At 37.6% G+C, this 18,572-nt stretch overlaps 1 protein-coding gene across 5 annotated transcripts in view; it reads left to right on the top strand.

The window, feature by feature from the left end:
• Nucleotides 1-18,572, top strand: part of LOC106875605 (telomerase protein component 1) — a 215,491-nt gene that overhangs the window by 106,325 nt on the left and 90,594 nt on the right. For all 5 annotated transcript variants that reach the window (XM_089349533.1, XM_089349530.1, XM_089349531.1 and 2 more), the window contains exons 36-37: nt 11,115-11,271; nt 14,601-14,696. In XM_089349533.1, coding sequence (XP_089205659.1) covers nt 11,115-11,271; nt 14,601-14,696 — 253 coding nt within the window. The remainder of the gene's footprint in view (nt 1-11,114; nt 11,272-14,600; nt 14,697-18,572) is intronic.

Below are 18,572 nucleotides of genomic sequence, written 5' to 3'. Positions count from 1 at the left end.
CTTTTGTTCTTTTATCATTTTTTCCTTCTAACCTGCATTTCTCTTATTTAACACTTTGTTGACCATGGGAGTTACCATTGACTCCCATGCTATATTTTTAATATGCCGCAGGAGTCAACAGTGATTGCTAATATATTTTTCTATGGAGTCTTACATTACTGTGGTTTAAACTAAGTCAGTCAAAGTTTAGAATGTAAAAGCATCCATTACACTCTTGGAGTGGTTGGCATTAAGAAGGGCATCCAGCCATAGAAAACCATGCCAAATTAGACTTGAGTCTGGTACAGCCTTCCACCTTACCAGCCCTGGTCAAACCATCCAACCGATGCCAACATGGACAACTGATGTTAAAGGATGATGATGATGATGATGATGATCTCACTGTTTGTTTACATCTGATGTCTCGTATATGAAATGTTGTAACAAAGATCAGTGCTGGCTATAATTTCTATAGAATATTTGTAAAGATAACCTTAACAAGTGATGTAAAGCACACTGCTAACACAGTAGAACACAGTATTGATGGCTGTGTGGTAAGTAGCTTGCTTACCAACCACATAGTTCCGGGTTCAGTCCCACTGCGTAGCACCTTGGTCTAGTGTCTTCTACTATAGCCTCGGGCCAACCAAAGCTTTGTGAGTGGATTTGGTAGATGGAAACAGAAAGAAGCCCATCGTATGTGTGTGTGTGTGTCCATGTTTGTCCCCCCCCCACCATCGCTTGACAACCAATGATGGTGTGTTTATGTCCCCATAACTTAGCGGTTCGGCAAAAGAGACCGATAGAATAAGTACTAGGCTTCCAAAGAATAAGTCCTGGGGTCGATTTCCTCGACTTAAGGCGGTGCTTCTGCATGGCCACAGTCAAATGACTGAAACAAGTAAAAGAGAGTAAAAGAGATACCTTATAGTATATCATGGCTGCATAACAAAATACCACATGTCTACAAGTCATTAGCATTTACATATCAGCTTCCAGGAATGCATTTAATATGTAAATTGATGTATCCAGTAACTATACACCGCTATATGTAGTTGCTATCTTAGGAATGCATTTGAGTATGATTAATGGGTTAGATGAGAGCTGATGAGGGAGCATCAATATTTAATAAGATACAACAAAATCTGCTTCAACACGCAAATTCACATCAAGAATTTCTCAAACCAAATACAGAAGCAAAACATTGCTTCTTAAGCATTTTTATTGCAAAAATGCCATAATATGGCAACCCCCACCGAAAATATGGCATATACGTCCAGCTGATGTCTCATATACATTATAAAATATTAGAGCTAGCTATAATTTTTACAGAATATCTGTAGAGAGAAACTTAACAAGTATAGTATAAAAAGAAGTTTTTCTATTTTATTACAACAACAAAAAAAAAGTGAAAATTCTGAATTGCCATTACTATCCAACCCTGTGCTAAAAGGGAAGAATTGTAAATAGAAACATGAAAATGGAATAGAAAGAAAAACTGTTTTGACCTTACTCTTCGAAAAGTGTTATATTAGTTTAGCTAATGCATTAACATCTAACATTATTATTCTTTTTGTTGCTGTAAAATTCACAAATGGAAGATAAACTATTTCCATCTTACTAATATTGAAATTCCATGAACAACCAACAGAAAATATCACTTGCTGATAATGTAAATGAAAGTTGGAAGTGATGGATTGGGCATACACTGAGTTTGAAATCAAAATTGCCAAACAGGCATTATATTGGAAGCAACACTATGACAAACAAAAATGTGATTGACTTTAAATTAGCTGAAGGCAAATGGGGATGGTGGTGGGCGATCTGAAGAAGTTGGGGTTTACTGCAGAAACTGGTCAGCGGTTTTAGTATTGAACTTTGTAGCATGATAGATTGTCGTCGTCGTCGTCGTTTAACGTCCGCTTTCCATGCTAGCATGGGTTGGACGATTTGACTGAGGACTGGTGAAACCAGATGGCTACACCAGGCTCCAATCTGATTTGGCAGTGTTTCTACAGCTGGATGCACTTCCTAACGCCAACCACTCAGAGAGTGTAGTGGGTGCTTTTACGTGTCACCCGCACGAAGGCCAGTCAGGCGGTACTGGCAACGGCCACACTCATCTCGCTCGAAAAACCTCATGTGTCACCCGCACAAAAGCCAGTCCAGGAGCACCAGCAACGATCCCGCTCGAAAATCCCACAACAACCCCACACAAGAGCCAGTTCAGGGGCACTGGCAACGATCTCGCTCGAAGAAATTTCATGTGTCACCAGCACAAGAGCCAGTCCAGGGGCACTGGCAACGATCTCGCTCGAAAAACCTCATGTGTCACCCGCACAAGAGCCAGCCCAGGGGCACCGGCAACGATCCTGCTCGGAAGATTTCATGTGTCGCCCGCACATGAGCCAATCCAGGGGCACTGGCAACGATCCCGCTCGAAAGACTTCATGTATCGCTTGCACATGAGCCAGTCCAGGGTCACTGGCAACGATCCCGTCCCGCTCAAAACATTTCATGTGTCACCCGCACAAGAGCCAGTCCAGGGGCACTGGCAACAATCTCGCTCGAAAGATTTCATGTGTTGCCCGCTCATGAGCCAGTCCAGGGGCACCAGCAACGATGTCGCTCGAAAAACCTCATGTGTCACCCGCACAAGAGCCGGCCCAGGGGCACCGGCAACGATCTCGCTCGAAAGATTTCATGTGTCGCCCGCGCATGAGCCAGTCCAGGGGCACTGGCAACGACCCTGCAGGAATTATTTTGTAAGGTTGGTAGTGGTGGTGGTGTAAAGTTTGCAAATAATATTGATTAACGACAAGTTACCTGGAGGAAATATGGCGCTTACTGTAAAAATAGCTTGCATGGTAAATGATAATAAAGGGGAAATAAGATGGAGCTGTCTTCTTTGCCTGACATTAATCTCTACAAATGTGAAGAAACCAAGTAGAAGAACCAGAAACTACTTCAGCACCAAACAACTACTGATCCTCAATAAGATTTCATTATTGCTCCATGTTAAAGTGCAGTTTACACAATTTGGAAGGGGCAGTTGCTACACATGCTGGCAACCCAAACATTTTAGACCACATCTAGGTGTGGCTGTGTGGTTAAGAAGCTTGCTTTCCAAGCACGTGGTTTTGGGTTCAGTCCTACTGCATGGTACTTTGGATAACTGTCATCTACTGTAGCTCCCAAGTTGACCAAAACCTTGTAAGTGGATTTGTTAGATGGAAACTGGAAGAAGCTTGTTGTATATATACAAATATATATACATACATACATACGTACCCGGTGCAATAAGATGTACCCGGTGCAAGCTATGGACACATAAGAGGTGCAGCAACATCAAAGGCAGGTTAACTAGCAAGTTAGTTTTTGTTTGTGGCAGATGTTCAGGTGCAATAAAGACTGCAAACAAACAGGAAACAACTTCTATCTCATTCCAGGGTGAAAAACTAGAGGTAGTCGATAGCTTCCGCTATCTGGGCGACCAAGTTAGTAGTGGGGGTGGGTGCGCTGAAAGTGTAGCTGCTAGAATAAGAATAGCCTGGGCAAAGTTTAGAGAGCTCTTACCCCTGCTGGCGACAAAGGGACTCTCACTCAGAGTAAAAGGCAGACTGTATGACGCATGCGTACGAACAACCATGCTACATGGCAGTGAAACATGGGCTGTAACTGCTGAGGACATACGTAAGCTCGCAAGGAATGAAGCCAGTATGCTCCGTTGGATGTGTAATGTCAATGTGAATACCCGTCAGAGTGTAAGTATCTTGAGAGAAAAGCTGAACATTAGAAGCATCAGTTGTGGCGTGCAAGAGAGACGATTGCGCTGGTATGGACATGTGGTGAGAATGGAGGAGGATAGCTGCGTGAAAAAGTGCCACACCCTAACAGTTGAGGGAACCCGTGGAAGAGGTAGGCCCAGGAAGACCTGGGCTGAGGTGGTGAGGCAAGACCTTCGTACATTGGGCCTCACCGAGGCGATGACTACGGACCGAGACCTTTGGAAATGGGCTGTGCGTGAGAAGACCCGGCAAGCCAAGTAAGATCGTTGCCAGTGCCCCTGGACTGGTTCTTGTGCGGTTGGCACATGAGATGCACCATTTTGAGCGTGGCCGTTGCCAGTACCGCCTGACTGGCTCCTGTAGGATTTTCGAGCGAGATCGTTGCCAGTGCCCCTGGACTGGCTTGTGCGGGTGGCACATAAAAGACACCATTTCGAGCGTGGCCGTTTTCGTGCGGGTGACACGTAAAAGCACCCACTACACTCTCTGAGTGGTTGGCGTTAGGAAGGGCATCCAGCTGTAGAAACTCTGCCAAATCAGACTGGAGCCTGGTGTTGCCATCCGGTTTCACCAGTCCTCAGTCAAATCGTCCAACCCATGCTAGCATGGAAAGCGGACGTTAAACGATGATGATGATGATGATGATACATACATACATACATACATACATACATATATATATAGATATATATATGCCTTGTTATGGGAATGTTCCTTGTAGTGTGCCTACTGAGCATGTTCACCGCTTGCAGCTCCTTGGTGCATGTTGAGAGTACCGTAAATGATTAATATGGAAGACAGAGAGTGTAATCTTTTCCATCCTCCTGGTACACTTCGTAGAAGCACCTAATATATATATATATATATATATAGTACACACACACACATATATATATATATATAGTACACACACACATATATATATATATATATATATATATATATATATATATATATATATATATATATATATATATATATATATATATATATATATATTACATCCTATGTAAACAAACAAGTTTGTTTTCAAAGCATTGAAATGTATGGCAAATGGCAAATGACTTTTCACTTTGAAGTGAAAGATAAAAAAAGAAGAAAAAGATTACTGCATAATTTTTTTGTAACTTGGGAGGGTCATTATACCAATAATAAACACAAACACTGGTTTTATTTCACTTCTTTTATTATTATTATTATTATTATTATTATTATTATTAGTCATTTAGTTAGTCAGTTAACTTATTGGGTGTTTGATTAAGTTTTGCTTAATTTTATGGTCAACAAAAGTTAGGTTTGTCAACATCCTCTCGTTGTTATTCATGATTTCATCAATAACTGATTAGTTAATTGTTAAATGTTAACTGATTGACTAGTAATAATAAAAGAAGTGAGATAAAATCAGTGTGTGTGTTTATCATTGGCATAATGACCCTCCCAAGATACAACAAAATCTGCTTCAACACACAAATTCACATCAAGAATCTCTCAAAGCAAACACAAAAGCAAAACATTGCTTCTTAAGCATTTTTATTGCAAAAATTTATTAGACTATGGGCCTAACCCTAACCAAAACATTAAGACATTAAAATTCAACTGTAATTGTGGAATAAAAACTTATCTTATTTTAAGAATGATATTAACTGCTTTTTGGCAATGCATTCTATTACTTGTTTCATTTTGTAATGTTGCTGGGTTTCCTGCTATCAAATCTACGATAGACTTTCATTGTGTTCTGTTTATGTGGCAAATATGGGCATTTGATGCAGCTATTCTCTGATATAACTCTTACCGTGGTGTAGATTAATGCAGAATATTAAAACAATACATTACACTAGTGTTGATTTAATATGGTGACATGTACTTCACAGAGATCGTTTCTGTTTTAGCAGAAATTCAATATTTATGGTTCTTTGAAACCTAACCTATTGCAGTTGCTAGTTCTTACTCAGAATGGATTTTATATTATCTTTAGCGTGTTACAGTGGTGCCTTTGCGGATTTATATAGCTTTCGATGCCAACGCTTTATGCCAGTGCTTTCCAGATCTTTCAGATATAAATTAAGTGTGTATTTTTCCCTTCTCAGCAGCCAAGAGAGGAGAGTAATAATAAATCTTTATATTTCTCTCAGGCACGAGCTGCAGGAGCAGGTGTGCTTGAAGGTACAGGCATGGCTGCTTGGTTAAGAAGCTTGCATCCCAAGCATGTAGTCTCAGGTTCAGTCCCGCTGCATGGTACCTTGGACAAGTGTCTTCTACTATAGCCTCAGGTTCACCAAAGCCTTGTGAGTGGATTTGGTAGACTGAAACTGAAAGAAATCCATCGTATATATATATATATACTCTCTTTTACTCTTTTACTTGTTTCAGTCATTTGACTGCGGCCATGCTGGAGGACTGCCTTTAGTCAAGCAAATCGACCCCAGGACTTATTCTTTGTAAGCCTAGTACTTATTCTATTGGTCTCTTTTGCTGAACCGCTAAGTTACGGGGACGTAAACACACCAACATCGGTTGTCAAGCGACGTTGGGGGGACAAACACACACACACAAATACATACACACACATACACACACATATATATATATATATATATATATATATATATATATATATATATATATATATACATATATATATATATACATATATACAACGGGCTTCTTTCAGTTTCCGTCTACCAAATTCACTCACAAGGCTTTGGTCGGCCTGAGACTATAGTAGAAGACACTTGCCCAAGGTGTCACGCAGTGGGACTGAACCCAGAACCATGTGGTTGGTAAGGCAAGCTACTTACCACACAGCCACTCCTGTGCATATATCTATCTATCTATCTATATATCTATCTATCTATCTATCTATCTATCTATCTATCTATCTATCTATCTATCTCTCTCTCTCTCTCTCTCTCTCTATATATATATATATATATATATATATATAATAGAGTTATTAATATTTCTAAGTCTCTCTAAAGGAGACTACGGCAGCGGTACTGGAAATTAATAGTTATCGCCAAGCCAACATGGCAGTCCCAAAATTAGGACGAAAGCTGCCGTGAATTAGCTCCAAGAAGCCATCGCCTCTAGCTAGCTATGTGACACACGAAACCTGTGTCCTTTATAACCTTCGAACAGGGGAGGTCAGCAGTGTCCCCCTGCTGGTTTGGCATCTGCAGACTAGTTTCAGGGTGTTGCCCCTTGTCAATGCAGAGCAGCCAAGCCCTAGCCAGGCGGCGCTGCTGACCATCTGCTCGAAGGTTATTTATCTAATTTCAGTGGAATCTATCCACTGGTTTTCAGAAATAGAGTTAAATATATATATATATATATATATATATATATATATATATATATATATATATATATGTATATATATATATATGTAATATAATATGTGACAGTTATTCGGTTGCCATAATAAAACTCTGAGTTTCAGATGTTGGGATGGAAATCTGCTCCAGCATCTCGTTAGTTATTAAGACAAGCCCAGTTATTAATATATATATATATATATATATATATATATATATATATATATATATATATATGTGAGTAAAAATAAATCCAAAAAAAGGGTTTTGTATGATCGTGTATAGAGGAATATATTATTTTATTTAAAAGAGTTCCAACTCTGTCTGTTTTTTATGTTTTTTTATTTATATTCTTGTAAAATTTATGTGGGATATAGAATATGGAATATATAATATATAATATAAAAAAAGATGGATGGTACAATGAAATGAAGTATTGAATGTCTTATTGAATATATGGAATATGTCTTATTGAATATATGAAATACTGAGTGTTTAATATAAAGGATTAAATATATAAATATATAAAGGCGAATACGTATTTTCTATACCTTGTGGTATTTCATCATGGCCGGTATGACAGACTGTATATATATATATATGTATATATATATATATATATATATATATATATATATATATGTGAGTAAAAATAAATACAAAAAAAGGGTTTTGTATGATCGTGTATAGAGGAATATATTATTTTATTTAAAAGAGTTCCAACTCTGTTTTTTATGTTTTTTATTTATATTCTTGTAAAATTTATGTGGGATATAGAATATGGAATATATAATATATACAAAACGCATACAAAATGCAACATTCCATACTGCCTAGCCAGGAGAATATGTACTATTGTAGAGGATATAGAGACCAGAAATCAGCGCCTGATGGGACTGAAAGAATTTCTGCTAAAGCAAAAGTACCCATCACTACTCATAGAAAATGGTATTCAGCGGGCTTCGAAAATACCCATACAACAACTGAGGACACCACAAAGAAGAGACAAACAGGAAAAGATCATTCCATTTATAGTGACACAAAATCCATGCCACCAGAACATCTTTAATATCGCCAAAGCGAACTTACCGATCCTTGCACAAAGTAAGGAATTGAGAAATATCATTACAGATCAAAATATAACTCTCAGTAAGAGACAACCTAAAAACTTGAAAAAACTATTAACAAAGGCAAGGTTTGACCTCAGCAACAAAAATCAAGCATTCACTGTATCCAAATGCAAGGATAGCCGATGCGGTACATGCCGATCAATTCATACCGGCCCATATATGAACACAAAAACAGGGAAAATATTCACCAATGCGAACATGAACTGCAAAAGTAGAAATCTAATCTACTGCATCAAATGCCCTAATTGTGAAGAACTGTACGTTGGCCAGACAGGTAATGCACTATCGGAACGCTCACGGGTGCATCGACAACAGATTAAAAACCCAGAAGTCTGCCAAATACCACTGAGTAACCATCTGGCAACATGTGGTCATCAAACTTTTATTATATTTCCATTCCATAAACTTTACAACCGGAATGAAATTGAGAGAAAATGCAAAGAAAAGGACTTTATTAAGAAATTCAAACCTACTCTTAACAAACAATGATTAAATTTATCCTACTTGGGGTTTAAAAATCTTATATAAATAAAAAACATAAAAAACAGACAGAGTTGGAACTCTTTTAAATAAAATTATATATATATATATATATTTATAAAAAAGAAGTTTGAAAACGCTAATATATAAAAAATGAATTTTAATTAAAAATTTTGTCAGAGATATTTTTAACATGTTTCGGTTCTTGTAAAAACGAACCTTATCAAAAATACATATTTAAAAAAATGAAATTAAATGAAGAGTTCAAAATTGTTCCTTACTGGTGTCAATAGTCCACGTGGGGGCATTTTTTGTTGGTTGTAGTAGTAGTAGTGACCGTGTTGGTAATGGTAAATAGCAAGGGCAATGAGAAATAGCTAATCCTGTTAAGGTCGACTTTATCCTTCATCTCTATAATGGTAATAAAATTTACTGTAGTAAATTAATTACTGAGGTCAGTTTAGACCTGTACTAGAGTCAATATTATTAACTATTTCTTCTTTAATCTTCATTATATCAATTTAAAAGAGACTGTCCCTGGCTTTGTAATACAAACTTCCTGTTGTAGTGTTATCCTAAATCAAAACCTTCCATTAAAATTTTGTGTTAATATATGTTCTGAACACCTGATAAATATCTTTTATCTTTTTTTTCAGTCGTTATACTTTGGCCCACCTTGAAGAATTGTAATTGAATGAATTTTTTTACATAGCACCAATGTATGTGTATGTGTATACTCTTTTACTTGTTTCAGTCATTTGACTGTGGCCATGCTGGAGCACCGCCTTGTAGTTGAGCAAATCGACCCTAGTACTTATTCTATCGGTCTCTTTTTGCCGAACCGCTACATTACAGGAACGTAAATACACCACCATTGGTTGTCAAGCGAAGTTGAGGGGGACAAACACAGACACACAAACACACACACACATACATACATATATATATATATATATATATATATATACATACATATATACGACGGGCTTCTTTCAGTTTCCATCTACCAAATCCACTCACAAGGCTTTGGTCGGCCTGAGGCTAGAGTAGAAGACACTTGCCCAAGGTGCCACGCAGTGGGACTGAACCCAGAGCCATGTGGTTGGTAAGCAGGCTACTTACCACACAGCTACTCCTGCGCCTTGTATGTGTGCTTCTATATATATATGTATATATATATGTATGTATATGTATATTCTTCACCTTGAAGAATTTGTAATTGAATGAATTCACTCACAAGGCTTTGGTTAGCCCGGGTCTATAGACTGAACCTGGAACCATGTGGTTAGGAAGCAAACATCTTACCACACAGCCATACCTACACTACATAATATTTACTTTCTTTACCTCCTTTACCAGTTTCAATTAAAGAACTGCAGCCATGCTGGAGCACCGACAGTTGTTTGATTAAATTCTTCATTATTTTGAAAATTAATTGGAACAAAGGCAGCCTACTTCCATAGAAATGCGATAACAAAAGAGCTCGTATGGCATTGATTAGCAACTGTGTTAGAAATCAATATTTAGTTATAATGGATCATAAAAAAATTAAAATGCATATAGATGCAGATATGGGTGTATGGTTAAGAAGCTTGCTTTGCAGTCATGTAGTTTCTGGTTCAATCCCACTGCACAGCACCTTGGGCAAGTTCCTTCTGCTATAGCCTACTATGCCTTATTAAGGAATTTGGTAGATGGAAGTGGAGTCGCAATGGCCCAGTGGTTAGGGCAGCGGACTCGTGGTCATAGGATCGTGGTTTCGATTCCCAGACCGGGAGTAGTGAGTGTTTATTGAGCGAAAACGCCTAAAGCTCCACGAGGCTCTGGCAGGGGATGGTGGCGAACCCTGCTGTACTCTTCCACCACAACTTTCTCTCACTCTTACTTCCTGTTTCTGTTGTACCTGTAATTCAAAGGGTCAGCCTTGTCACTCTGTGTCACGCTGAATATCCCCGAGAACTACGTTAAGGGTACACGTGTCTGTGGAGTGCTCAGCCACTTGCACGTTAATTTCACGAGCAGGCTGTTCCGTTGATCGGATCAACTGGAACCCTCGACGTCGTAACCGACAGAGTGCCAACAACAACAGGTAGATAGAAACTCCGTGGAAGCCCATCGTATGCGTGTGTCTTTGTGCCTGTCTTTGTTCTTCTCTTGCTGCTTGACAGCTGGTGTTGGTTTGTTTACAGCCCTATAACTTAGCAGTTCACCAAAAAAGAGACCAATTAAATAATTACTGGACTTTAGAAAATGAAAAAAGAAGTTAAGTATGGTGGGATGGGGTTTGATCTGTTCAACTAAAATCCTTCAAAGTGGTGCTCAAGCATGGCATCACCCAAATGGTAAATGACGTAAGATGAATAATAATTGAAAAAAAAGGAAACCAAAAGTAAACTATATTTTTTTTTTGTTTTTTTTTCCAGATGTCCATCATTGACATGGCAGCAAGCTATAAATGGTTCCCCCAGCAACAGTGTCCACAAGAAAGCAATGACTGTTGATAAAATGGTTTATGTCCACTGGAATAATCATCCAGACACGAAGGACCCTTGCAACTTGTTGATTGATAATCTTCTTGAGGTAAACAAGTTGTTCATTTTCATATATTTCTTTCTTTTTGTTTTTAATTAGATTTATTTTGTTGTATCTTGGGAGGGTCATTCTGCCAATAACAGACACATGCACTGGTTATATTTCACTTCTTTATTTATTTGTCGATTATTTTTTAAAGCAGTTAATCATGTGAACGTGGCTGAATGTGATTAAGGAAGATCTCCAGAGGTTCAACGTCGTCTTGGAGGATGCAGAGAGGGACTGGTACGGAACTGCCGGTGGGGTGGGGGTGGGGGCACTGGTGGACTTGGTTGGGTCTGTACATGATGATGCCTCTGCAACCACTAACCTGGGATGACCCAAAACCCATCAAGCATGGTGGTGGTGGTGGTGGTGGTGACAACTAACTATTTAACCAATTAACTATGAAGTGAAGTGATGTTAATCATTTAACCAACTAACTCATTAATTTTTTGATTATGAAGCCTAATGACAGCAGTTAAAAGTGTAATGATAGTTGCTTCTGATACAAGCCTATGGAGGAGATGTCTGAGGACTCTTCCTCCATGAGCCTCCTAAGGGCAGTGGGGAGAGAAGGTGGATGGCCTGATTAATCATTTGGTCAATCAATCTATCAGCTCCTTTTGTTAAAGTCCTTTCATTGCCATTCATAACCTCATTAGTGACACGCCCTCTCTATTCCATTTATGAAGTTGTGAATGGTGACAAAGAGGACTTTGACAAACCTGACTGATTGATTGGTTAACCGAATCATTAATCAAACAAATGATTAGTTAATTGGTTAACTAGTTAGTTGTCATCATCACCACCACCACCACCACCACCATCACCATCATCATTTAATGTCCATTTTCTATGCGGGCATGGGTGGGATGGTGTGATAGGAACTGGCAAACCAAGAGGGTTGCACCAGGCTCCATTGTCTGCTTTGGTGTGGTTTCTATGGCTGGGTGCCCTTCCTAATGCCAGCCACTTTATAGAGTGTACTGGGTGCTCTTTATGTGGCACCAACAGCAGCAGGGTTACCAAGTAACTTGTGAAATGAAGATCTGTCAGTTGGGAGAGGGAGTGACACCAAAGGAAGTAGCTTCATGTCAGATGCATTAGTGTAGATAGAATGTGTGCTGCCTGGGGTGGCCCTTCCGTTTGCCATCCCCAGACCCCACAAAAAACACATACCACCTACAGCAGACCCAAAAGTGCTGCCCCTTTAAAAGTGCCGTCCTTTTAAAAGTGATGTCCCTTTAAAAGTGCTGTCCCTCTAAAAGTGCTACCCTCTTTAAAAGAACCGCAAGGAACGAACTGCCCCTACAGTGCCCCTGCCCAGGTATGCTAGTGGTCAGGTGAGAGGTTACAGTATAAGAGGGATAGTGATAGGTGTCTTACTGTAGAGGAGATACTAGGCTACTCTCGTAAAGAAAAAAAGGAGGAGGAGAGATAGAGGGAGAATGATGGTGAGTCAGAGAGAGAGAGAGAGAGAACGAGAAAGATAGAGAGAGAAAAATTGATAGTGTTGGAGATATGTTGGGAGACCTACTCACAGGAAACAGTGGAGGGAGTATAAGTGATACAGAAGGGCATGTTCCATAAGAGTGTAAGGGGAGATAATAGGTGGGGAAGAGGTGACTGTAGCAAGTGATGATAAGAGGAACTGGAGTGGTTGGTTGGTTGGGTGGTTGAGGAGGTTGATAGATCTGTGAAGGTATGGAGATAGTGTGGATAAGCATGTGAGGGTGAGTGGAGGGGCCTGCAGTGGTGGTGATCATGGGTGTTGTGATGGAGGGGTATTGCGATGGGGGAGGGTCGGGATGGGGGTTTTGGGAAGATGAGTTGTGGGGTACTTTTGACAGATGACAAATTTTGTGGATAGCTGCAAAGGACATACCTGTATGTATGGATGGCCGCAATGTTACTTAGCTTCACATGTGTTCTGAAGCATAGCAAATTGCAAGAGTGAAATAGAATCACTGAATGTGTTTATTATTGCCATAATAACTCTCCTGAGATACAAAATATGTTTCAGTACAGGAGTTCACATCAAGAATCTTACAAACGAAAAACAAAAACAAAGGATATATTTTATAAAGTTTCGAAAAGTACCTGGAATGCAATAAATTAAAAATTGACATAACAGAAAATATATTGTAAAAGTGTCACAAACTTTGTAAATTTTAAGAAAAGTTCAATTTGCAATATTTTAAAAGATGACATAAAAAAGAATTATAAATATTTTGGTTGTAAATTTATCATAAACTTAGTGAAATTGTCAAAAATTAAATTAATTTTTAAATAAATATTTTTTATAAATTTTGTTAGGAATGACAGGATGTAAAAACATAAACAATCAAATCTAAATTGAATTAAAAAGTTATTTATTTAATAAGATAAACTATGTTAGTTTCAGAAAATGCAAAACATATTTTTATAGACTTAAAGTTGTGCCAGGATGAACAAAGGAAAAAAAGAAAAAAGAAAGAAAAAGAGAGAAGGAATATGCACCTAAAATTTGGGGTTTTACAAAAAATTAGAGAAGATTAAAATACAGTGTTATTTCTTTACTGCCCACAATATTGCTTGCCTTGCACCAAAATTAGAAAAACTACTACTACTACTACTACATCTGCTGCTGATACTACTGCTGCTGCTGCTACTACAGCAACTACTACTACTACTACTGCTGCTGCTACTACTACTACTACTACTACTACTACTACTACCACCACTACCACTACTACTACCCCCACCACTACTACTACTACTATCACTACTACTGCTGCTGCTGCTGCTACTACCACTACCACTTATACTACCACTACTACTTATACTACTACTACTACCACCACCACCACCACTACTACTACTATCACTACTACTACTACCACCACCACCACTACCACTACTACTACTATTACTACTACTACTACTACCACCACCACCACTACCACCACCACCACTACTACTACTACTACTACTACTACTACTACAGCAACTGCTACTACTACTACCTCTACTACTACTACTACTACTACTACTACTACTACTACTGCCACTGCTACTACTACTGCTGCTGCTGTTGTTGCTACTACAGCAACTACTACTACTACTACTACTTCTTCTTGTACTACTACTACTACTACTACTACTACTTCTACTACTACTACTACTACTACTACTACTACTACTACTACTACTTCTACTACTTCTACTACTACTGACTATTAGTAAGCTAAAATTGAACACATTTTATGTTTTTAATGAGTAACGTGGTCACCATTTGATATCTTTTTGATTTTAATAACCACTTTGTTTAATAAGTAAATGTTTTCTGATTTCAGAATCCTACCTGTGTTGCTCTATCATCTGATAACACTCTTTTGGCTTGCGGATGCGAAGATGGTGTGGTACACTTGTTTGATGCCCAAACTGGCAATGTAGGTTAACAGTTTATTTCTTACTCTCTCTTCTGTATCTATTCCAGAAATTACTTCTCTGTTTCTTTTTGGGCTGCCGACCCCTTGACACCCAGGCCACATTCCTAGTGCCCCTGTCCCAACTAACCATCACAAACATAGACCTCTTTCTGAAGCAAATTCAAAGCAGCTGTATTTCACAGATAAAACTTAACTTAAGGAACCCATTATTTTATTGTTTTTACATGACTCGCCACCCCATGGTAAATTACTTTTTGAAGTCTGACGTACAGCTGGTAACCATGGTCCGGGCCATATTTTGCATACTTTACTCGGTTGAGTAAAGTGTCATCCAAGCTGATATTTATTGGTAATTAAACTTAATTTTCAATTCCTGTGTGTATTTATCAGCTTTGTTTTTGTTGATAATTCTTAACTTTTCCTGTGTGCACATGTCTGTGAGTGTATGTGAGAGAGAAAGGGAAGCACACATGTATACATACATGTGTATATAGAAATATATATATTTATATATACATATACATATGCATATGTATATACACATACTGACACACATATATATATATACAAACATACATTAATGTATAATAGACATATATATATGTGCATACAGCTATTGTCTACTCACAATTTGTGAAATTATACTTTGGTTATTTTCAGTTAATTTCAAACAGTTACACGGAGACACACAAACACACAGTTTCATACAGTTACGTACACATACAAATAATTAAATACATAGTCTCATACAGTTACACATACGCACACGCACACACACAGATACCAGCAGACAATCAGCGTCATATTTTTCATTTACTTATTTTTATTGGAACACTAATGTTGAGGGAAAAGGAGGGTATTGTGAGTGAGTAAAGCGGACTGACATCATTGAGGAAAGGGGAGGGTATACTGAATGAGCAAAACAGATTTTATTCATATAGAAGACAACACAAGCACTTTGTAATTTAATAGCTTTTAATGTGATACTTGTTAAACAGAAATTATTTTTATTTAATGAAAATTTAATAGAATCTTATCATAAGTAAGTGAAATTATGCTAAATACAACTAAATTGAAAACCTTTTTTCCCTAGTCATATTGGCAATTCTGAAAACTTTTGGGTGCGACTTTTACACGAGTAGAAGTTTTTTTTTAACAATTTTTATACAGAAAATCACCTGCGTAAATTACACAGATTCACAAATTACATGGGTTTTTACAGTGTGTGTGTGTGTGTGTATATATATATATATATATATATATATATATATATATGGGTAAAATATTATTATAAAATCTGGTAATTAGTCATATATTAATTAATATCGATTAATTATCAGGAGGTCAGCACATCTAAAGAATCAAAGAGATTCAGAAATATTATCTGCAATCTCAGGGTTTAAGGTACATTTTAAAAAATAACGTTGACCACTAATGTGGACAATTAATGCGCTAGAAATAGATCACATCTTGTGTCTATTAATATGGATGGATGTGTCTTTGTCCCCCCCCCCACTGCTTGATAACCAGTGTTGGTGTGTTTATGTCCCTGCAACTTAGTGCTTTGGCAAAAGAGACAAATAGAATAAATACCAACTTTTAAAAAAAAGTTAGTACTGGGGTTGATTTATTCAAGTAAAATATCTCAAGGTAGTGCCCCAGCATGGCCACAGTCTGATGACTGAAACAAGTAAAAAATAAATGACAAAACCTATAAAGCAAAAAGAAAATTCATCCACCTGTCAATCTTAAATACAATAAGTGGAAGGACGAGGCGTCGGAAAAATTCAAAAAAAAGAAAGAAAAGGTGTAATTTTTGGATTAGGAACATCTAAATTTAATTATATTCCACTTCAAAAAGAAACTTTTGAATTACATATCATTTGTAAAGATAAAGAGAATATATTAATTTCAAAGAAATGTGTTGAAAAATTTCTTTGATTCCTTTTATAGACTGGCATTCATAGATATTTAAGCATCTTTATAGAATTTTGTAATTCCAATTCTGGCAGCAATTTTAAGCAGTTTTGATACAAGCTTTAGATATGGATCAATAGACAAACATTAAATGGATGAAATAAATTGTTTATAAAAAGCTAAAATTAATTAATGCTAGGAAAGGAGTGCTGTAAAGACAATAAGAGTTCAAAACATACATACATACATATATATATATATATATATATATATATATATATATATATATATATATATATATATAAAACGTATGTGTATAATGCATGTATATCATGTATGTGTATGTGAATGTAATTATTGTAATTATATGTGTATAAATGTGTGTATAAGTGTGTGTGTGTGTGTGTGTATATATATGTATATATACATACATATAGATATATATACACATATGTGTGTGTATATATATATATATGTACATGCATACATGCATGTGTATATATACATACAGATGTATGAATATATATCTACATACATATGTATATGTGTTTGTATATATGTTTGTATATATATATGGATATATATATATATATATATATATATATATATATATATATATATACACATTCATATACATATAAATATATATACACTTATATATGTGTGTGTGTGGATATATATGTATATATATGCACATACATATACATGCATATATATATATACTTAATCATATCAAAGGAAAATGGAAATTAATAAAAATTTTCACTTCCAAGTGGCCTAGCGTATAAAAGTTTAGTCCAAAGACTATGAATTACTCATAAGGTACAGTGTATATTTAAACACATTAGAGGAATCCACTCATGGGATTCCTTACGCTAGAAAGAACAGCATGATTGGAATAACACCTCTATTTGACTCAATTTTTTAATTTATATATATATACGAGGGGATATTGAAAAGTTACTGACTTTCAATAAAAGAAAATACAGGAGGATCAGTTAATTATGATTTTATACTATATATTCCCCTCTCAGATTCACACACTTATTGCATTGATCCTTCAGTTTTTCTAAGCCCTATAAAAGAACTCAGAAGGTTGAGCTTCCAAGCAGGTCTTTTGCAATACCCTTAAAGCCAGAAATTTTCAGCACCCCCTCGTGTATGCCAACATGGCAAATGGACATTAGATGATGATGATATAAATAAATATATATATATATATATATATCATCATCATCATTTAACGTCCGCCTTCCATGCTAGCATGGGTTGGACGATTTGACTGAGGACTGGTGAAACCGGATGGCAACACCAGGCTCCAGTCTAATTTGGCAGAGTTTCTACAGCTGGATGCCCTTCCTAACGCCAACCACTCAGAGAGTGTAGTGGGTGCTTTTACGTGTCACCCGCACGAAAACGGCCACGCTCGAAATGGTGTCTTTTATGTGCCACCCGCACAAGCCAGTCCAGGGGCACTGGCAACGATCTCGCTCGAAAATCCTACGGGAGCCAGTCAGGCGGTACTGGCAATGGCCACGCTCAAAATGGTGCATCTCATGTGCCACCCGCACAAGAACCAGTCCAGGGGCACTGGCAACGATCTTACTTGGCTTGCCGGGTCTTCTCACGCACAGCACATTTCCAAAGGTCTCGGTCAGTAGTCATCGCCTCGGTGAGGCCCAATGTACGAAGGTCTTGCCTCACCACCTCAGCCCAGGTCTTCCTGGGCCTACCTCTTCCACGGGTTCCCTCAACTGTTAGGGTGTGGCACTTTTTCACGCAGCTATCCTCATCCATTCTCACCACATGTCCATACCAGCGCAATCGTCTCTCTTGCACACCACAACTGATGCTTCTAATGTTCAGCTTTTCTCTCAAGATACTTACACTCTGACGGGTATTCACATTGACATTACACATCCAACGGAGCATACTGGCTTCATTCCTTGCGAGCTTACG

Source organism: Octopus bimaculoides, chromosome 3 (genome assembly GCF_046866305.1).
Source record: "Octopus bimaculoides isolate indiv1 chromosome 3, ASM4686630v1, whole genome shotgun sequence".
In the NCBI taxonomy this organism is placed as follows: domain Eukaryota; kingdom Metazoa; phylum Mollusca; class Cephalopoda; order Octopoda; family Octopodidae; genus Octopus; species Octopus bimaculoides.
Note: the sequence above shows the minus strand (reverse complement) of the source record. Positions and strands in the feature narration are given on the sequence as shown.